Source organism: Macrobrachium rosenbergii, chromosome 52, assembly GCF_040412425.1.
Source record: "Macrobrachium rosenbergii isolate ZJJX-2024 chromosome 52, ASM4041242v1, whole genome shotgun sequence".
NCBI classification, from domain to species: domain Eukaryota; kingdom Metazoa; phylum Arthropoda; class Malacostraca; order Decapoda; family Palaemonidae; genus Macrobrachium; species Macrobrachium rosenbergii.
This window is the reverse complement of record NC_089792.1, coordinates 24,476,894-24,499,426: the sequence shown is the minus strand read 5'-3', so window position 1 is coordinate 24,499,426 and position 22,533 is coordinate 24,476,894. Positions and strand designations below refer to the sequence as shown.

Below are 22,533 nucleotides of genomic sequence, written 5' to 3'. Positions count from 1 at the left end.
AGAGAGAGAGAGAGAGAGAGAGAGAGAGAGAAACAGGTTTTTAAGCTTTGTGCTGGTAACAAACCAATTTTCTCTCCCCTCTGTACAAGAGAGACCTCCTTACTGAAATGATATTAAAGTGATACTGAAATGATATTAAAATAATAGTGACAGGGGCATCATTTAGGGGCTGGAACTGCCCCCCAAAGACTCAAGTTGCCCCCTTCAAGCCTCAACTTGCCCCCTCACCCCCAAAGTCCCAAGAAGTAACAGCAGCTGGTTTTCCATTATTCCTACTGAAATTCAAATGTGTCATCACATTAAGTTATATCTATCTATCTATTTTATGTGCTTCAAAAAGCACATAAAATAGCTCAAAATCAAGAAACCCCAGCTGATTAGGCTCTGTTTGCTTGCCAAACTGTCTTTGCACCCCACAAACAAAAATCTGAAATGATGCCTCTGGATAGTGATATTGAAATATTAAAATATTACTGTAGTGTTTAGGATGATAGTTTAAGGCATAAATGTAAACAATATCACTTCACCCTCTCTCTCTCTCTCTCTTCAATGATTCATGAATAATTTCACTCTTTTGGTATTTAACATAAGGCAACCCCCCATCTCTCTCTCTCTCTCTCTCTCTCTCTCTCTCTCTCTCTCTCTCTCTCTCTCTCTCTCTCTCTCTCTCTCTCAGTACTTTACATATCATTTAATGAAATAGTAAAATTAAGTTTCACATATACTCACCAAATAATTACATAGCTATACTTTTCCACTCGTGCGGCAGCTTAAGTTTGAAATTCGCAGTAGCACTTCTATTGCTTTCGTGTAGGTGACTACCCTGCCCACTATAGGGGAACAATAGGAACAACAAAGCAGAGGAACTCACTTCTTTTGTGCTTTTATGTTCATGAGATGGGAGGAGGGAAGGTTCTGATCTGTAATTACTTGATAAGTATATATGAAAATACCATTTTCATATAAGTAACTTACCAAGTAATTACATAGCTGAATCCCACATTGATAGGAGGTGGGATATGTGGACATAATCTGTTCCGAAAACAGTCAGCTATGAAGATGAATTCGAAACAAAATCCATTAGCATTGATAAAATGCTTGTTTCCTTACCTGTTAAGAGAGCTACTGCAGGTGATTACTGCCTCTGGTCGGTGCTCATCTTGACCTGCAGTGACTTTTAAGTGGGTGCTTCGAAGTAAAGGAGCCTTCAAATTACTAACAAAGCATAAGAATAGCTGCCCTTGCCCTGGGCACAGTACCAAAAAGACAAAAAGACCAGACAACGCTGTCACCTGCACTGTAAAATAATTAAAAACCATCACCCAACCATCAAAAACTGGTGGGCACTCCAGGTACAAAGTAACCCACCCCACACCTCCCCAAAAAACTCAACACCCTAATTTCAAGGTGAAGAGGTCAAGGATAAGAAGGAATGCTTCCTATGCTTCTTCCCTTAATACCATGCCAGCCACTGATAATGGACCAAGTGCACTGCAATTTTCATAAACCATTTCTATTTCTTTCAAATAATGAGTAGTGAAAATGGAATTACACTTCCAGTAAGTCGACTGGAGGATTGCTGAAAATGACATATCATGCCTCAGAGCATACAAGATGGCGACCACCCTAATCTTGTGTGCCCTCGCCTTAAAGGTAGGCAGGACGTCTTCCTGATCTGTGAGTGCGCCTCTGAAATAAGGTTTCTAAGAAAAATTGACAATGCATTTTTTGATGGAGGTCGAGAGGGATTCATGATAGGGCACCAAAGATTATTGGGAAGGCCTCTGATTCTCTTGGTTCTGTCTACATCATACCTAAGGGCCCTAACAGGGCAAAGGACCCTTTCCTCCTCTTCTGGACTGAGGATGCCCATAAGATTTTTAATGGTGAACGAGCACAGCCAGGGGTTGGATGGTGTCTCGTTTTTGGCCAGGAAACCTAGCGTAAAGGTACAGTCTGCATCTCCTTGTGCAAAACCAATTCACTTGTCTATGGCCTGTAGTTCACTCACTCATTTGGCAGTGGCCAAGGCTACGAGGAAGAGAGTTTTCTTTGTCAAGTTCTTAAGGGACGTGGAATGGAAAGGTTCAAAAGCAGGGCCTGTTAACCACTTTAGAACTACGTCCATGTTGAATAGAGGGAAGGTGTGAAGGTCCAAATTCGACCAATTAAAAACACAGCATCCGTCACCCATGCCTGAGGTCTGGGACCGGTGAATAAAAAAGAGGAAGACGATGATTCTTTGATGTGGCGAACAGGTCCACAGTTGGCCTCCCCACAGCTTCCATAGACTGTTGCATACCATGGAGTTCAGGGTCTATTCTGTCAGAAGGATTTGTCCCCAGCGACTAATTCATCTGCTAAGATGTTCATCTTTCCTTGGATGAAATGGGTGACTCTCCTCACCCGATTCTGGTCCGCCCAAATGAGAAGTTCCTTCGTGGCTTCGCAAAGGGAGAAGGAGTGGGTCCTGTCTTGCTTCTCTATACAGGAAAGAGCCGTGGTGTTGTCTGAGTGCACCATCACGGTCTGTCTGTGACTGCCTCTACAAAGGACATTAGGCCTAGATGAATGGCAGTCAGCTCCTTCACGTTTATATGCAAACTCCAGTGTTCGGAGACAACACTCCGGAAGCTTCCAAGTTCCCCAGAAGGGTTCCCCAGCCTAAGTCTGAGGCGTCTGCAAAGAAGCCTAGGTCAGGGCTCACCAGGCAGCAGCGAATTTCCCTCTAAAAGTCTGTCTTCGGAAGTCCACCATCTCAGGTATAACTTTATTCTGTCGTTATGGGGAAGATCACAGAATCCGGTTGCTTTTTCCTGTCCCAATTTACTCTTAGGAAGAACTGAAGAGGCTTCACATGCAGTCTTCCTAACTTCACAAACTGCTCAATGGACATGAGAGTTCCCAACAGGCTCATCCAAAGATTTGCTGAACAAGATGGGAGCGAAAGAAGGCTGTGTACTGACTGTAGGCAAGACTCTACTCTCTTGGGAGATGGAAAAGCCCTAAAACTCAAAGAGAGTTTACCCCTAAATGGAGAATCTCCTGAGTCGGAGTCAACTGGGATTTCTGCAAGTTTATCAATAACCCCAGTTCCTGGGTGAGGAGAAGGGTTCTCTGAAGGTCCTTCATGCACAGTTCCTGTGAAGGAGAATGGAGAAGCCAGTCTTCCAAGTACAGGCTTACGTTGATTCCTAGAAGGTGCAGCCACTTCGCGAGAGGGGTTAGTACTTGCGTAAATACCTGAGGAGCTGTGGAGAGGCCAAAACACAGGGCTCAAAACTGGAAGACTGCCCTCAAAGACGAATCTGAGGTATTTCCTGGAGTCCGGATAAACAGGGACATGGAAATACGCATCCTGCATATCTAGGGTGATCATCCAATTGCCCTGTTGAATGGATGAATAGCACCAAATGACTCATCTCCATTTTGAACTTCGTCTTCTGGACGAAGAAGTCCAGAGCACTAACATCAAGGACAGGTCTCCAACCCCCCAATGACTTGGGGACTATGAAAAGGCGGCTGTAAAAACTTTTCGTTGTACAGTCTTCCACTTCCTCTATGGCTCTCTTTCTCAGGAGGGATGACGCTTCCTCCGACAGAGCTGCAAACCTCTTGGAGCCTTTTCAGTAGGCTGTCAATGCGATCGGCATGGACACTAGTAGAGGGTACTCTTTGAATGGGATTGAGCAGCCCTCTTTCAAGATCTTGACTGTCCAAGGCTCCATGCCTCTGACACTCCACCTTTTCCAGAAATGGAGGAGTCTGGCTCCCACAGGTGCAAGAAGGGCAGAAGCATCATTTTTTAGAAGATGGTCTGGATGAAGTCCTCTTGATAGACCTTGCTGTGAAATGCACCTTGGACCGGGTTTTGGAAGAAACCCTGTCTGCCTCCACGAAAGGGCTGCTGTTGCAGTGGAGACAGATTTCACAGCAAAGGAAGAAGGCTCTTTGGGGCACTTGGACGACTGAGCCAATAGGTCTTGGGTCAACTTCTTCTGTAAGTCAATAGCTTTCCTTAACAGCCGACTGAGGAAACAGGCACTGCTTATCCATAGGAGAAAATGGTAAAGCTGAGTTCTGAACTGAAGTCACTCCCTTCGTGGTGAATGAGCACCACAACTCCCTTTTCTTGAGAACTCCAATGGAGAAAAGGGCCACAAGCTCCAAGGAGCCATCTCTTAATGGTTAATCTGCCAAGGGTAGGGGTAGAGGTGGTACCGGATGCCATCCTCCCCTATCAATGCATGAGGGTCTCTGAATCTTGCATGATCATCCGACTCCGGTTTATGATAAGGACAGCACTGCCAGCTGTATGAGTAATATCATGAAAGAGGGGAGGGGGTTAGGCTGGGGTGGCAGGGTGGAGTAGGGAGGATGTAGGCGTGGCCGAGTAATGTTCCTACAATGCGTCTACTGTAGCTATTAACTACCTTTATAAGCTTTTAACATACAATTTTCAGACTTTTTGTCTTGGGGAAGGGAGTGAAGTTAGATGATGAGAGATAAATGGATGACTGGAAATGAAGAATCCTCCCTAGTTGGTGGTTAGTAAGTTGCACTTGAAAATCAATACCAGAAAAGGAATAATGAAAAATTAACAATGAAAAAATACTCATTTCATTACCTACATATAAAGAACTTGCATTCACAATAGGTTACATGCTAATTCTAGCAAATATTGGTAACTAGTGAATATGTGAGTGTTTGTTTCTTATCATATAATTTTTTATTACAAGTTTAAATAAATTATAGATTCATTTTTGCAATACTGTACTCTGTAATATTTTGTTCTGTACACACAACTGTGGGGTTGTCTACCGAATCAACTGACTGAATAATCTGTATTAGGACAATAAAATGTTTATACCATTAAATACTTATTGCATTTCAATATTTTATGTTTACTTTGCTCAGTAGCCAACTATTTAATAAATGGAGGTTACATAGGAGTTCTATTAGGGGTGGTAATAGTCAATTTCTGTAGTCCAGCAATGGCCAGGTCCAAAGGTTGCTAGATTAAAGAGGTATGAATGGACAATTCTTGACTCTTTAAAGTTCCTAGATTAAAGGGGTATGAAACAGCCAATGATTGACCCTTAAAAATAAAATAAAGAGGGAATACTAAAGGTTGGATTTTTGTGGAAACCATTCACTGATCACTGCCTTCACATGTATTGATGCAAGTTTTTGAAACAGAGGGTGTTTGGGAGAAATAAAAAGAACATTCCTACCATACGCTGATTCTAATATCATGATTCATCAAGTTCAAGTAGTGTACTTTGTTACACTTAATGGGCACTGGGCTACATCTGACTCACTGTCAAATACCTTGGACACAGTCTTACCTCAACTATTTTTCGTATACTTTCACCATCACTACGACCTTCAAAATCAATAAAAAGGACTTGTGCTGTGACTCTCACTGTTACTGTCTGAGAAACACACTTGGTTGGTGCCTCTTCCATCTCTGAAAAAAAAAAAAAAGACCAAAATTTTAAGATGAACTTGAGAATGAATGTAAAAAGGTTTGTATTTAAAAGAATAAATGGAAACCAAGAAGATAGAACTATAAATGCTAATGTGGATGGTGGGTGACCCTTACAGTTATCTAAGAGTAAATGCACTGGTTGATAATAAGATGGGGAAAAGGTGTTACATAATAAGTGAAGCATAGGAAGTGGCATAATGTTTCTAAAAGACTTGGAAATGAAGAGGAGTCTGAAAATCAATACAGGAATGTATGAAGGGATTGTTGTGCCACCTTCCTTTTAGGGGAGCAGTGTGTATGCTGAATATAGATGAAAAAATATAGATGATCTTGGAGATGAAATTTTTTAGTAGTGTATACTGGTAAGAATTCCATTACTATTAATATTATTATTATTATTGGAAGAAGATCCTCTTTGAGAGATGCTTCATTGAAAAGAATGGCAGTTTGTATGCTGGTGAGTTTATACGGTGCCTTTTCAACTTGGTGTATATGTTGCTTCATTTCAGCAGGTATATCATAAAGCAGCTGACCAAAATTCATTTATTATTCTGATGTTTCAGTAGTCCACGCTACCAATTTCAGAGTGAAGGTCACCAGGGGTACATAAATGGTATATTTATACCTAAAAACGGGTTGCCTACATTATCTCAGGGGCTACCTCACTGTTCTCCTGATGGTGGTCAGGAGGAAGGTCTCCTGGGTAACATTAAGTATAGATTTCCACCATAGAATAGAAAGGGGCTCCTTGTAGTGGAGGCAGTGGTGATCCCCCAACCCCATCGATGTGCTGTTCACCAATTTCTACATGGCAGTTATCAAGCAGCATGTCTTCAGCAAGATCCCAAAGCCTGCCCTTTACATGAAATATATGTACAATATAACACATTTGTCTGTGTCGCTGATGAGGAAGAGCTGAAGACGTCTCCTTGCACATTCAAAGAGGAATCAGTTTTTCACTTCACATGCCAGTCGTTGACAATGTCATCCCTTTCTTAGACATCTGTATTACCAGCACTCCCCAGGGCTTCCAGACACAGGTCCACAGAAAACCAAACAACATTGGGCTCTGTCTCCCCAGCAATGGAGAATGGCCTAATAAATTTGAAATGTTGGTTATAAATACCTATCTCGGCCGTGTCCACTCCCACTGCTTTTCCTTGATTTCCATCTCTGAAGAACTTGAGCACATTGTCCAGACATAGATTGATAGTGGGCATTCTCACCATCAAGTCGCAAGGTTGTTGGGGAGCACCATCAACAAAGGGTGTCAGAAGGAGAGCTGTGCACCCCTTGAGGGCACGAGGACCATAAAGTTTTTTTTTACTGACTTAAAGGAGGACAAGACTGCCCTGAAAAACATCATTCAGGCTCATGTAACCCCTATTGAAATAGATACTACACTGGACCCTAAGAACTGCTATAAAGATTGGAGGCCTGCCCAGTACCTCACGATGAATAGCCCAGCCATCAGCGTGAACCCAAGAGAATTTACATCCATCTGCAGGAAGGGGTGGTATACCAACAGTGCACAAGGGAACACGCAGCACCCAAAGTCAGCAGGTCGTGAGGAACACCGCAATCCTTGCTAGCAAAATGGACCATAGCCTCCTCTGCTAAAAGGAGGCCCTTGCCATTTGGTGGAAACCCATATTTAATGTTCACCAAGTACCCTTCTCCGTCTGACCATTATCAAGAGAACAAGAAGGCCTGCCCCTGAGATAATGTGACAGCCACCCTCCTACTTGAGCTGCGAGCCCAGTGAGCAGAACCCCCTGGTGCCAGCCAATCAGCTCTTCCATCACTAAGGCAGACTCGCAGCCAATAGGAGAGCTCCCCAGTTGTGGTCATCAAATAAAAAATTGCCTCTCTTCTTTGTAAACCAGTTTTCTGGTATAAATATATCATGAATGTGCCCCTGGTGCCATTTACCCTTTGTGAATGGTATAGTGGACTACCAAAACGTCAAGATAATAAATGAAATTTGGACAGCTGCTTTATGATTAACCTGCTGAAATGAAGAAACGTATACACCAAGTTGAGAAGTCGCAGTATAAGCTCCATAGCATATAAACTGTCATTCTTATCAATGAAGTAACAGTATTATTATTATTATTATTATTATTATTATTATTATTATTAATTTGGAAGTGTGGGGAGAAAGGATAATATGATTTAGAAAGATCTGGATAAAGGAAGAGATATATTTTTTCATTTATATTTACTGTGTACATTTACAGGATTTCTATTTAGCCAAAAACCATAACTCTCATATGTCTGTTTCAGCTAAAAGTCACACATACCCATGATCTCTTCCTCTTCATAGGGCATTTGTAATTCTAAATTTTCTTTATTTTCTTCTCTCATTGCTGCAATATCATAGTCATCCAAATTAATGAACTCTCCATAATCATCATTTCGAACCTGTAAAAGTTTGGAAATGTTTAATTCACTAACATTAGTGTTATCAAGATGAACCCATAAGTTTACACAGCCTTTCATGCCTCATGCAAAAATCCAAGACACTTCCGGAGAAAAACAAAATGCCTTCTTCTGGTTGGTTGATGCATTTACAACTAGTTCTCCAAGCTCCTCCACAGTTTACTGTTAACTTTGTTCCTGCATAAAATAGTGGTGAATGAACAGTTGAGTTGGCCAAAGGCCCTGAAGTAAAAAAATAACAGATTAGTATTGAAAATTTTTTTTTAAAATTCATTTGTTTCATTACAAGACCATATACACACCCTAATATAGTCACTTGGGATGGAGAGAGCTGTGGTGCTGGCATTCCAAATAAAATGAAGGATTTCATGGAACTGAATGGAATTCATTGTAAGTTAAAATGTGAAGAACTCAAAGCTCGGTTTACAAGGGTTCATGATTTGAATCTGAACCATTTTTAATGAGTTTAATTAAATGGATAGCAATCTTCATATACTGTGTACAATAAATGCACTTACTTCTACTGAAATAAGCATACAGCCCCAAAATAGATATACATAGTAGAATGTCAAAAAGAGATGGTATATCATTAAAAGAGTGCATAAAATTTGTGAGCATCACTGAAATACACATAAAGCCAGACTGCAACAGAGAATACTGATATGTGCTCTTGGTTGTATGATGATTGTAAGTATGAAAAATTACATATCGTTAGAAAACTAATGCCATGAGCTTTCTGATGCAATTCAAATTACTGCCTAAAAGTATATGGGTGAAAATGACACTGTAACTAATTACTGTAAGTGTACATTACATACAAACTGCATATTTATTACTTTTATTGTATACATAATAAAATAAAACACACCAGAATTACAAGAAAAAATAAGTCATACAGTTTGGCTTCATTCAAAATATGTCATTTGCCAAAATACCAGTCAAAATATTTTCATATTGATAAAATAAGCCTAACACTTTCAACTGAGATTCACTTATAGAGTACTTTTCCAGCATCTTTTTTGTTATTATACAATAAAACAAAACATTCCTTGTTCACAGGTAACACATATATTTTCATATTTAAACTTCCAATACCAATAAATTATGTAAGCTATCACTCACTCTTACTGACATGTTAGCAAATACAGTATGTCTTGACATTCCAATCATCTTGCTAATTCACATCTTTTGGCTGAATTATATTTATGCAGTGTCTTGCCTATTTATTTTTCTGCTATAACACAAAATATTGCTGGACTTCAAGGAACCAATACTTATATATAAACATTTGTCTTCATACACATAGGAATGCAAACAGGTCACATGCATTTCCTACCACCAGCTCAGCCGTAAGATACACTTTTTATCTTGTTTGTAAATGCAGTAAAAGAAACTAATATTACAGTACACCCAGCGTATTCACGGGGGGTGCTTACCACAGCCCCCCCGCGAATAGCTAAAGCCCGCGAATACTTAGAACCCTTCTAAAAACACTTAGAACTGCCTATTTTGTTACTTCCAACATACAAAGAAAACTAAAAATGCTTATACAGGTATTATCCTACTTACGATGGGGTTAGGTTCCAAAAAAACCCATCGTTTGTTGGAAAAAACTTATCTTGAATATAGCCTAGCCTACACTAGGGTATTTGGTACCATGTATACATATATGGTAGCCTACCCTACACTATTAAGTATACTCTATACTTACATGGTATAGTAATTATTAATATCAGCTAATTCTGGAGGTTCATGCAGGTTGCCTTATGATAATTCATTACCATTACCTTAGCCTACACTATGGTATATCATATACATATATGGTACCCTTGCCTACATTATACTGTACTCTATATTCACATATCGTATTATACAAACATCAACATAACGAATATGCATCTTTTCCATGGCTTTTTTAAAATGTTATGCCTTAATTCACTGTATACAATAATATTCTATATATTCTTATATTGCTTTTATATTATAAATTGCAATCATAGCAATCAATGTTTTGATTTGGAAATCGATTACGCAGTAAGTTTATTTCACTTTATTAAACTCAGTTTAGAGAGCTTTTCTTGCTTCTAATTAGCGTAAATGAATCTCTAGATATTTTATTTATATGGGGCAAGGTTATTTTTTGTTATACAAAGTGTTTTTAAGTCGAAATATAACTTAAATACGTCTCGTTGTGAAATTAACTTAGCTATTTTTTTCATTAATAGATGATGTTGCCATTTGGGGGCGTTTGTTTTGTGTAAAAATTTTCAACGAATAATGTGTATATATGTTCCACAGAGAAATCTGCGAATAGGAGAGTCTGTGAATCGTGAGACCGCAAATACGGGGGGGTTTACTGTACAGTTGGTTGGCATTTTGATATGTGGATTCTATAAACCATTAATAAGGCAGTAGGATAATGATGTAGCAATCCACCAAAGAATTTCAAATACAAAATGGACACCAATTTTGAACAAGACCATGACAGTGGTATACAATATTGGGGTACAAGTATTGCCCTACTTACGATGGGGTTAACTACCAAAAGACCCATCGTTTGTTGAAAAAATCATATCTCGAATATTGCCTAGCCTACACTATGGTAATCAGTACCATCTATACATATATGGTAGTCTAGCCTACACTACACAGTATACTCTATACATATACTGTACAGTATAGTAATTATCAGTGTCAGCTAATTCTGCAGGTTCAATGCAGACTGACCTACGATAGTTCAGTACAAAGAGAAATTGAGTAACAAAAAAGGCTTAGCCTACACTATGGTATATCGTATACATATACGGTAGCCTAGCCTACGTTATTCTCCGACCGGCCAGTGAAGAACAAGAGGAATTTGTTTCTGGTGATAGAAATTCATTTCTCGCTATAATGTGGTTCGGATTCCACAATAAGCTGTAGGTCCCATTGCTAGGTAACCAATTGGTTCTTAGCCACGTAAAAATAAGTCTAATCCTTCGGGCCAGCCCTAGGAGAGCTGTTAACCCTTAAACGCCTATTGGCGTATCATACGTCGACTAAAATTGTCTGTTGGGTGCCGAGTGGGCGTGCCAAGACGCCGACTACAAAAAATTTCAACCTTCGGTCAACTTTGATTTCGACCGAAATGGTCGAAAACGCAATTGTAAGCTAAAACTCTTACATTCTAGTAATATTCAATCATGTACCTTCATTTTGCAACAAATTGGAAGTCTCTAGCACAATATTTCGATTTATGGTGAAGTTTTGAAAAAACTTTTTCTTACGCACGGGCAGTAACTCAGCCGAAAATTTCATAAATTCTTTTCGTCATTTTGTCGTAATTTTGCACTGCTCTATATTAGCCGTTACATAAAGTTTTATATATGAAAATGTGTACAATTTCATGTACAATACAGCAAAATACAACCCATGGTTGTAGCTTTTATCAGTTTGGAAATATTTTCATATAAACCACGATAACTGCCAAAATTTCAACCTTCGGTCAACTTTGACTCTACCGAAATTATCAAAAAACGCAATTGTAAGCTAAAACTCTTACATTCTAGTAATATTCAATCATTTACCTTCATTTTGCAACCAATTGGAAGTCTCTAGCACAATATTTCGATTTATGGTGAATTTTTGAAAAAAACTTTTCCTTACGTCCGCGCCAGAAATTCTTTCGTCATGTTGTCGTAATGTTTTGCACTGTTTTATATTAGTCGTTACATAAAGTTTTATATATGGAAATGTGCGCAATTTCATGTAGAATACAACAGAAAATAACTCATGGTTGTAGCTTTTATCAGTTTTGAAATATTTTCATATAAATCACGATAACTGCCAAAATTTCAAGCTTGGTCAAATTTAACTCGACCGAAATGATCAAAAAACGCAATTATAAGCTAAAACTCTTACATTCTCGTAATATTCAATCATGTACCTTCATTTTGCAACAAACTGGAAGTCTCTAGCACAATATATCGATTTATGGTGAATTTCTGAAAAAATTTTTTTTCCTTACGTCTCGCTGTGAGGGTAACTTCGCCGAACATCTCAGAAATTCTTTCGTCATGTTGTCGTAATGTTTGCATCGTTTTACATTAGTCGTTACATAAACTTTTATATATGAAAATGTGCGCAATCTCATGTAGAATATAACAGAAAATAGCTCATGGTTGTAGCTTTATCAGTTTTGAAATATTTTCACATAAATCACGATAACTGCCAAAATTTCAACCTTCGGTCAACTTTGACTCGACCAAATGGTAAAAAAACGCAATTGTAAGCTAAAACTCTTACATTCTAGTAATATTCAATCGTTTAACTTCATTTTGCAATAAATTGGACGTCTCTAGCACAATATTTCGATTTATGGTGAATTTTTTAAAAACATTTTCCTTACGTCTGCGCAGTAACTCGGCCGAACATCTCAGAAATTCTTTAAATCTCGTTGTCGTAATATTTGCACCATTTTGTCTCGTTGTCGTAATATTTGCACCATTTTATATTAGTCATTACATAAAGTTTTATATATGAAAATGTGTGCAATTTCATGTACAATACAACAAAAATAACTCATGGTTGTAGCTTTACCAGTTTTGAAATATTTCCATATAAATCACGATAAATAGAAAAATTCGACTTTCGGTCAACTTTAACTCGACCCAAAATGGTCGAAAACTGCAATTGTAAGCTAAAACACTTACAGTCTAGTAATATTCAATCAATTAGCTTCATTTTTCAACAAACGGGAAGTCTCTAGCACAATATTTCGATTTATGGTGAATTTTTGAAAAAACATTTTTTTACATCCGCGCGTTACAAATTCATGCATCATTTTGTGATAATATTTTCTCTGTGTTGCTTTGATCGTTTTAAAATTTGTTATATACCAAAATCATCGCAATTTAGTGTACAATACAACTAAAAAAAATTAACTCATTAGCTTTAACCGTTTTGCTTACAGCGCGATTTGTATACAATTATATACGAGTTTTTTTTTCGCTGTCATATATTCCAATATTTATATATGATAATGATATTTTTTTTCATTTCTGATGGTTGCATACTAAACTTCGGTCAATGACAAAAAATGAGCCAAAAATGAACTCTTAATCTTAAAAACTAAGCGTGCTGTAATTTTTTGAAAAAACTTTTTTCCGCTTCAAGCGCTAACTCACCTAACGCTGCGCATAAGGGAGACGTTTTTGTAAATAGGCTTCGGTGTTAAAGGGTTAATCAGCTCAGTGGTCTGGTTAAACTAAGATATACTTTTTTTTTTTATAACTATGGTAATTGTTCATTACCATATGATGGTTGAAATGCAAGGAAAATGGCTGTTGTTATCCGATTCGGTGCATTTACGCAAGAGTATAACGTTACTAACAATACTTTTATCATTCTCTTGTAATTTTTAACTAGAAGATGGGATAAAGAGATGGAGGAAAAGAAGTTGGTCTATTGTAATTTGGTCTCTCTTGCTGTCTGATTGTACGCTGCTACCTGCGCCTCATAAAAATTTAAAAATATTTTATAAATATGGTCTATCGGTATTAATTGCATTGCAAAATCGAAGTAATCGTAAGGCTAATTATCGTAACTTGAGCACTACCTGAGTATTTTAATAATTTTATCACAAAAAGTGTATTTAGTCATGAAAATGAGATGAAAATACAGTAACTAGTGAATATATCTCAGTGACAAATACAGTGAATGGGCGAATTTTCAGCAAATAATGTGTATACAGTCAAACCTCGAAATTACGTGAGGTTAGGTTCCGGAGCCCCTCGTGCAAGGTGAATTTTCGCGTAAGTTTGGCATGGTCTTTAAAAGTGCTAATAAATGTTTATTTCCAGAGTTTAACTACTAAATATGACCCTAATCATGCTCCCAAAGTATTAAGCTAACTTTTAAATGAACTAAAGTTAGTGTAATTTTATTTAAAATTTAGCTTATTACCCTTAAAGAAGGAATACAGTAAATGGTTTACATAAAAATTGAGTACTGCACAGTTTCATAATAGCACATTTACAGTAGGTGCATACATATACTAATGTTACCCCTAATTCATGGGATGCGTTTTCTTTGTCACTTAGAGTAAAAGCCGTTTTCTTTGCGTCACTAGGCAAAACGTCACAGTCAAAAAAGTACAATTACATAAAACATCGAAAACATGTACATAATGTTCGTAGAAGGTAGTACAGTACAGGTAAAATTCAATCAATTTAAAATTATATACTGTGCAGGTAATGACGTACCAGAGAAATAATAAGTTGTACAAGTATGTTTGAGGCTAACTAAGGAATGAAGAGAGAGAGAGAGAGAGAGAGATACTGTAATAAAGTAACTGTACTGCTTTTGTATCGTATTTATGCGCAGATATATAAATACAAATTTTCCATTCTGATTTTACACCTAAAAACACGAAAACTTAAAAATTAAACACTTTCTACAGGGTATCATCTTTGAAAAATGCAGTAACTAAGGGTATCACATCTTGTAAGTACACCAACTGAACGTGCTGTAATTACATGCACATACAGATTGCACCAGCACTTTTCTCCAAGGTGAACAGAGTAATTTTCAAAGAATGACACTTATACAACTCTTAGTTACATCTCTGATATTACACTAATGAATTCATTTTATCAAGTGAGCGACTGAACAACCTCATCTCAAGGTCATGTAAAGTCCTTGTGACAAAGACTGCAAATGGACATAATACTTGTATGATATTTATGTACAGAAATATAAATATAAATTTTCCATATCGATTTTTACAGTTAAAAGCATGAAAACTTATAAATGTGCTTCAAACATTAAACAAGCATTTTCTGCAGGGGTATCATCTTTGAAAAGTGCAGAAACTTTGCAAATGGGTATCACATCTTGTAAAAGTACACTAACTGAATGTGCTGAAATTACCTTTGCATCATATTTATGCATGTACAAAGATAAAAATAATACATTTTCGATACAGATTTTACACTTGAAAGCATGAAATGCATTTTTCATAGAGATTTTACACATGAAAGCATGAAATGCATTTTTCATAGAGATTTTGCACATTAAAACATGAAATGCATTTTTCATACAGATTTTACACATAAAAGCATGAAATGCATTTTTCATACAGATTTTACACATAAAAGCATGAAATGCATTTTTCATACAGATTTTACACATAAAAGAATGAAATGCATTTTTCATACAGATTTTACACATAAAAGCATGAAAACTTGTAAATTACTTCAAAAATTAAACACCCACTTCTGCAGGGTTTCTCGAGAATTTTGTGTGTCTGTGAAAAAATCGCATATGCCCATTAGTTAGGTTCCAGTGAAAAGTTCGTATTGTGTGTGTGAATTCGGCGCAACTCAATCGTAAGATCGAAAGTATTACTGTATATGTTCCATATAGAAATCCGTTAATAGGCGAGTCCACGAATCGTGAGACCGCGAATACGGGGGTTTACTGTACTGTACAGTTGGTTGGCATTTTGATATATGGAATCTGTTAGCAAATAATAAGGTAGTAGGATAATGATGCAACAATCCACCAAAGAATTTCAAATACAAAACGGACACCCATTTTGAATAAGACCATGACAGTGGTATATAGTATTGGAGTACAGGTATTCCCCAACTTACGATGGGGTTAGATTCTAGAAAACCCTATCGTCTGTTGAAAAAATCATATCTCGAATATAGCCTAGCCTACACTAGGTAATCAGTACCATCTATACATATATGGTAGCCTAGCGTACACTACACAGATACTCTATACATATACGGTATAGTAATTATTAGTGTCAGCTAATTCTGCAGGTTCAATGCAGACTGACTTACGATAATTCAGTATAAAGAGAAACTTAATAACAGACAAGACTTAGCCTACGCTACGGTATATCATATACATATATGGTAGCCTAGCCTACATTATACTGTACTCTATATTCACATATTAACATCATTATTATACAAACATCATAATGAATATGCATCTTTCCCATAGATCTTTTAAAAGTTGTGCTTTATTACAATGTATCCAATAATACTGTATATATTCTCATATTGCTTTTGTATTGTAAATTGCGATCATAGTGATCAATGTTTTGGTTTGGAAATCAATTATGAGGTAACTTTATTTCACCGCATTTAACTCAGTTCAGAGTGCTTTTCTTGCTTCTAGTTAGTATAAATGAATATCTAGATACTTTATTTATATGGGATAAGGATATTTTTCGTTATACAGTGTTTTAAGTCAAAATCTAACTTAAATACATCTTGTTGTGAAAGGTGGTTGGAGCTGTTTGGGGGGCATGTTTGTTTTGTGTAAAAAAAAATCAAGATTCCATATGCTATTTTTGCTTGATTTCATCATAATATGAGCTTTATGTATTTATCTTTTATCGTCATGAAAACAGCAGTAATATGTGTTCTTTCATGCCCAATAGTTTTGATTAAAATAATTTCTCTCCAATTTTAATTACAGTCGAGTTTCATCCATGTTGCCGATGCACGATAATTTATAGTCATTAACAACTTCAACACTGTTTTCCCAGCTTCAGCTACAACTTGCAGCTGAAATTTAGCAGCATATTTCCTTGCCAATCTTTTCTCCAAAGCGAATAAGGGTGTAATGTAAAAATATATCAGTCCTATTGTATTTAACATCATTTGTAACATAAATACGGTAATTGTTGAAATGTACGATGGTTGTTATCCGATTCAGTTATTAGCAAAACAACAGTTTCTCATTTGGCTGTTTATGGCTGTGCCCATTTATGCAAGATTATAATGTTACTAACAATACTTTCATCATTCTCTTTTACTTTTTTAACTCAAAGATGGAATGAAGAGATGGAGGAAAAGAAGTTGGTCTATTGTAAGTTGGTCTCTCTCGCTGCCTGATTGTATGCTGATGCCTGCGCCCGCTTGAAATTTAAAAATATTTTCTAAAAATATCGTCGAATCAATAATAATTGCTAACCCCATCGCAAAATTGAATTATTGTAAGGCGAATTATCGTAACTCGAGCACTACCTGTATAAAGGTTAATGATATGATGAGGATGATATCGGTGACCTCACATCACCAACCAAAACAGATATCTTGACTTGGTGCCACCACTGGAACTAGACAATAAGAACTTATGAACTTAAAAAGAATAGCTCTTAGATAAAAAAAAAAGTAGTAAAGTGGTGTGGTGCCTCTAAACCAGGTGCCTTGCAAGGACTGTCTTTTAGATGAAAACCAGCAAAAGTGAATTAGCACCTCCAGACCAAGTGGTTTGCCATTAAGACAATCAGTATTAAGATTTTTCTTGAAAAGATGGGAAGTAGAGTGCTCCGATCTAAATTAATGACTTTTACCCAAGCCACCTCATTTGAAACATTGTTGTTAACTCTTGAAATGATAGGCCTCTGCTAGAATGAGATTGTGTTCTGAGAAGCTTCTATTTACCTAACCTGTCTTGATGAGTACTTTAAAAAAACTCTCATTATAAGTTTGTAAAGCTGAACCAACTTGCCCTGTGGAGAGAAGGGAAGGATGAAATACAGGACCACAATTAGAGTAATCTTTAATACTTATGTTCTGAGTCAGACATGGAGTTACACAATTAGAGGTGCCTCAAAGACTAACTAGTTCTTAATGATGTAAGTAGAGCAAGGGGTAGAGAAGTCACCCCTTCCTACGTGAGTGGTCAGAAAAAAAATACATAAATCTATACTGACATTCAGGGACTGTCTCAGTTGTTTGGATACAATCCTCACTCTCCTGGGTTAATCCTATGGAAGGCCAACAAACTTCAATTTAAGACAGCTACATTCCTAATAATAAGCAAGCATGAGGCATTGCACCACAAAAGATTCAATTAAAAGTGCTGCAACTAAACAAGAGATAATCAATCTACATAGATATGAGGAGGACAACAAGCACTATGAAGCTTGGAGCACCAGCTACTGAACAAATGTGGGGAAGAGAAAAGGAAGATAGAAAATGAAGTGAGGGAAAATAGAAAAATTTTCCACGTTACACAATAAGCAAGTGAAAATGAATAAGAAAATGTTATGGGAATGAAAACACAGAAGAGATGAAATGAAACAGCAATCCTTAATGATCCAACAAAGTCTGCAGACCAACTGACTGATTTAAGGTTCCTTGGTGTTGTGTCATTAAAGGTCACTGAGATCAAAATCATTTACCAAAAATAAATAAAACTAAATCAATTAAATACCATAAGGTTAGTAAAACAAGGAAAAATAAATATTTTGCTGAAGACCATCTAAAGTAAAACTGTAAATGCCAGTAATATCTTAAATTACATCCTCTCCAAGATAGCCACTGGGAATCTAAAAAAACAAACTGCACTTGCTATATTATCAAGAGAAACAGTGCTTTTTTTTGTAAAAGAGTCTGGGAATTTTGCATGACACACAAAAGGCTATCCACAAGTAATGAGTTTCTGATGTATTTAAGTTTTAAATTTTCTCTTGTAAGTGATGACTTGCTGTGTGAAAAGTTTTCATAGGATATTTAACTTCGGTTATTTAACAGTTCAAAGGGCTTTCACTATCTTCTTTACTCAATAATCTTGCTTAAGTAGTATCTTTCAAATTAAACGACAAAATTTAATATGGCTAGTGAAATATAAAGTATATACTGTAATTAACTTGTTTGTTAACTTTACCTTCTCTTCATGGAAAGGAAACATAGGATGGTGTTTTCGACTTCTAAACATACTGTGTGTTCCTGCTTTTTCATACAAAACAATAATATCATGTTTTCCAGCTTCTAGACCCTCTTCGCCTTCACTGTCACTTGATGATTCAACTCTGAAGAAAAATGTCAAGAAAGTGAGGTTAATTCACATTGATTTGATAAATATGCATGACTAATTTACACCTTTAATGCTTTGTTTAACCCTTACAGGCCAGGCTAAAATATATATTAGGAACAGCCCTAGACTGGGCAATTTTTAAAGTTGGCCAATTTAAAAACACACCAATGGAAAAGGAAGATATGCAAACCCACATGGTATAAGAAACAAATTCTAAAAAATTTTCTGTACCTTCCACCATATCATAACAGATAAGAACTAAAATCAGTAACAAATTATGAGTATGTTTATGGTAAAATATTTACAAGATGTACTGAGATGGGGAGATGCAGTACCTTTAAGTGAGTTATACATGTTTTCTCTAATATTTCTTTGTGCTTTATTTTGCAAAATTACAATTATGCCTGACATACTATCGTAAAATTTAAGTACTAAAACCAACAGCAATCCTTGGGCATATTTATGAGCAAATATATAAAAGACAACATGGGATGGGGAAGTGCAGTACTTTCCCCCATAAAATCTCAAGTCACAATGATCTCCCTGTATCTTGTACTGAGGTACTGTACTAGTGTTGCCGTAGGAGTTGCTGTCAGTTGTTTATGGCCCACTGAAGTGACCTGAACATTTTCCCACAAAATTTGTTCAGACTGTATAGCACAAAATATTGATTCTCACCTGAGGTGATCCAGATCAAACTCTAGAGCTATTGTTATGCCTCACATGATCATGCCTGCCAAGTAAGGATTAAAATATGTAATAACAAAAGTGACAGTAATTCTAAACCAATTCTGGAGTACTGTATTTACACAAAAAACAAACTGAGTTTATGCATGTTTAATTTTGGAAATCAAAAAGTAGTATTTTGAAAACCAGTTCTCAGGTAAGGCCTCACACCAAAGAAAAATTTCCAAACACACACACACACACACAAATATATATATATATATATATATATATATATATATATATATATAGTATATAGACACATTTTATATGTGTTAGAACTTTTTTTGGTGTGAGGCCTTACCTGAGAAGGGTCTACAGGTATAAATTCAAAATACTGCTTTTTGATTTCCAAAATTAAACATGCATAAACTCAGGAGTTCATTTGTTGTGTAAATACAGTACAGTATTCCAGAATTGTTTAGAATTACTGTTGCTTTTGTTATTACATACTTTAACCCTTACTTGGCAGGCATAATCATGTGAGGCCTTGGGTGAGAATCAATGTTTTGTGCTATACAGTTTGAACAAATTTTGCTGGAAAATGTTCGAGTCACTTCAATGGGCTATAAACAACTTAAGGCAACTCTTATGGCAACAATAGTACAGTGCCTCAGTACAAGATAGAGGTAGAAATTCAAAATACTGCTTTTTCATTTTCAAAATTTACATGCATAAGCTCAGGGGTTTGAAAAACTGCTCTTGCTCAGTGATCTGTTAACAGGGTTCAAGATAAACATTAAGGAGAAGTAAAATACGAACTTTAATATTCAACCTTCGTGTGGTTCAAGACATCCTAGCAGCAACACTAATCTGCAATCAAATACTTCCACAGTGCTGGTAGTGCCACATTCTAGGTGAAGATATGTGGAGCTGTAGCAAGCCCAAGCTCAGTGCTTGAAACTAAAATACCCTTCTACCAGCATACAGCAAGGGTACTTCCTCAAAGAATTGATCAAGACATGAATGCATGTACTGGGGAGATCCAAAGGTGCCAAGAAGACCCTTCCTGATGGACAGCCACACTGTCCCACTGTCTCCAGCCTGCAAGAGGTCTGCTGCAAATTCTTCTTCAGTGGGTTAAGGTCAATGATCAGAATACCACTCACCTTGTGCCTCTGGAACCATGAAAATACAAATGAAGAAGCCTGGAGACCTTTATTACACCTCGAATGTTTGCTTCTGGATCACTGATCTCATATAGCTGTCCATGGCACTGGACCTCTTAGGATTGACCTAGTATGTCACATACTCCATTGGTTGCAGATTGACTCTGATAACATCCAGGACTCATTGCTCTGTTGTGGTAGGTTTTTTTGTTTGTAATTTTATTCTGAGTAGGTTTAATTTGAGAAGGGAAACAAAAATAGTAAGGTGATGTTTTGTTTTGCATTTATGTTTTTGTTATTGAGTTTTTAGTTGTTTTTTTTAGTTGAATGTATTCAATAAATATTTTCATTTTGATTACTTCCAGTTCATTCTGAGCTTCAAGGAGTACTAATTCAGTGTCATCTGTTTGCACAGTGTTGTGGTGGACTATATCTTATTATTGCTATTGATAAGCATTTCTATTTGTTTAATTAGAGAGAGCCCTAATGTTGTAAATGGAAATATATACATATATATATACTGTATGTGTTCTCTTGTTTGGATTAAAGACCCTAAGGTTGAAGGGACTAGTAAATACTAAGTATATATATATGTCCATATAATCTGTCTAATCTATTTCGTATGTTAAGTAAACCTTAGTTTAACCAGACCACTGAGCTGATTAACATCTCTCCTAGGGCTGACCTGAAGGATTACACTTATTTTACGTGGCTAAGAACCAACTGGTTACCTAGCAACAGGACCTACAGCTTATTGTGGAATCCGAAACACATTACACCGAGGAATGAATTTCTATCACCAGAAATAAATTCCTCTAATTCTTCATTGGCCGGCCGGAGAATTGAACACAGGCCCAGCACAGTGCTAGCCGAGAACGATATCAACCTGTCCAATGAGGAACTAAATGTATTGCTGTACTATTCTATTATGTTGAATTGCAGGCAGAGAGTAATTCGTTTGATATGCAAATTTTGTTGCTTGTGTTTAATCCCCAATCATTAAGTGGTTGTAGAAAGTTGGTGTGATTGAGTGTGTATGTTATAGTTTGTCTTGTTAAAAAGCTTTACAGTTTGCATTTTGTGTGTACATATATGTTTGAGTACTATTGTTCTAAAATTTTGGCCACCCAGTATTGTAAAAGGGGCCCAAAATTCCATTTATTAGTTGTAAGTTAGTTTATAGAATAAATTAATATTAAGGAAAATTTAGTCTGAATATCCTTTAAATATTTTCACTTGAAACCATCTGCCTTCACTTTATTTGACACTTTAATTGTCTCTTCTGGCTCATTCACTGTTTATGTCCTCTCCCAAGGACCTCCACTATTTCTGGAGACTAGCCCCACTGAAAAAATGTCCATGGGCCTATGGAATCTCATTTCCTCCCACCTTTCACAGGAGATTTTCTCATGACTTTCATCCTTCTTTTGGCTGAAAGGGTGACTGATGCCTCATCAGAATATTCTCCTAGGGATGAGCTCTTAACTCCTGGACTGTTGCCAGACTGGGACCCTGGTAGGAGTTGACAGATAAAATCATCTGGAAGGTGCAGCAAGAGCTCACTGATTCCTAGGTCTCTGACAATGCAGAGTGGCTCCACCTGCTCAGAGTCAAAAACTACCAGGATGTCAGGCACCCAAGTTCACCATCACCACGCCAGTAGTCTCAGATGTCAGCTTCTCTGAAGGCTCCTTGACCTGCCCATTGAGGGGCAGGCAAAGCAGATCTGAGACCCTCATGTTTCTGATGTCCAAGGGAGCCAATAGGTTACACAGGTCTCTCATGGTCACATCCTACTTTTTCTTCAACAGGTTGGCTAAGAAGTTGCCATGCCAAGCAAAAGCACAATTCTCCTGGCCTTTGCAACCATCTCCAATGACTTGACCTCATTTGGCAGCAGGGAACTGACAGTGCTGATGACCCACTCTTGCCAGTTAG

General features: G+C 37.0%; 1 protein-coding gene across 1 annotated transcript in view; it reads right to left on the bottom strand.

Annotated features, from left to right (window-relative positions):
- CPSF2 (cleavage and polyadenylation specificity factor subunit 2) overlaps nucleotides 1-22,533 on the bottom strand; it is a 179,734-nt gene that overhangs the window by 47,719 nt on the left and 109,482 nt on the right. The window contains exons 11-13 of the mRNA XM_067095976.1: nucleotides 18,611-18,755; nucleotides 7,795-7,915; nucleotides 5,349-5,470 (exon numbers count right to left, since the gene is read on the bottom strand). Of these exons, the coding sequence (XP_066952077.1) occupies nucleotides 5,349-5,470; nucleotides 7,795-7,915; nucleotides 18,611-18,755 (388 nt within the window). The remainder of the gene's footprint in view (nucleotides 1-5,348; nucleotides 5,471-7,794; nucleotides 7,916-18,610; nucleotides 18,756-22,533) is intronic.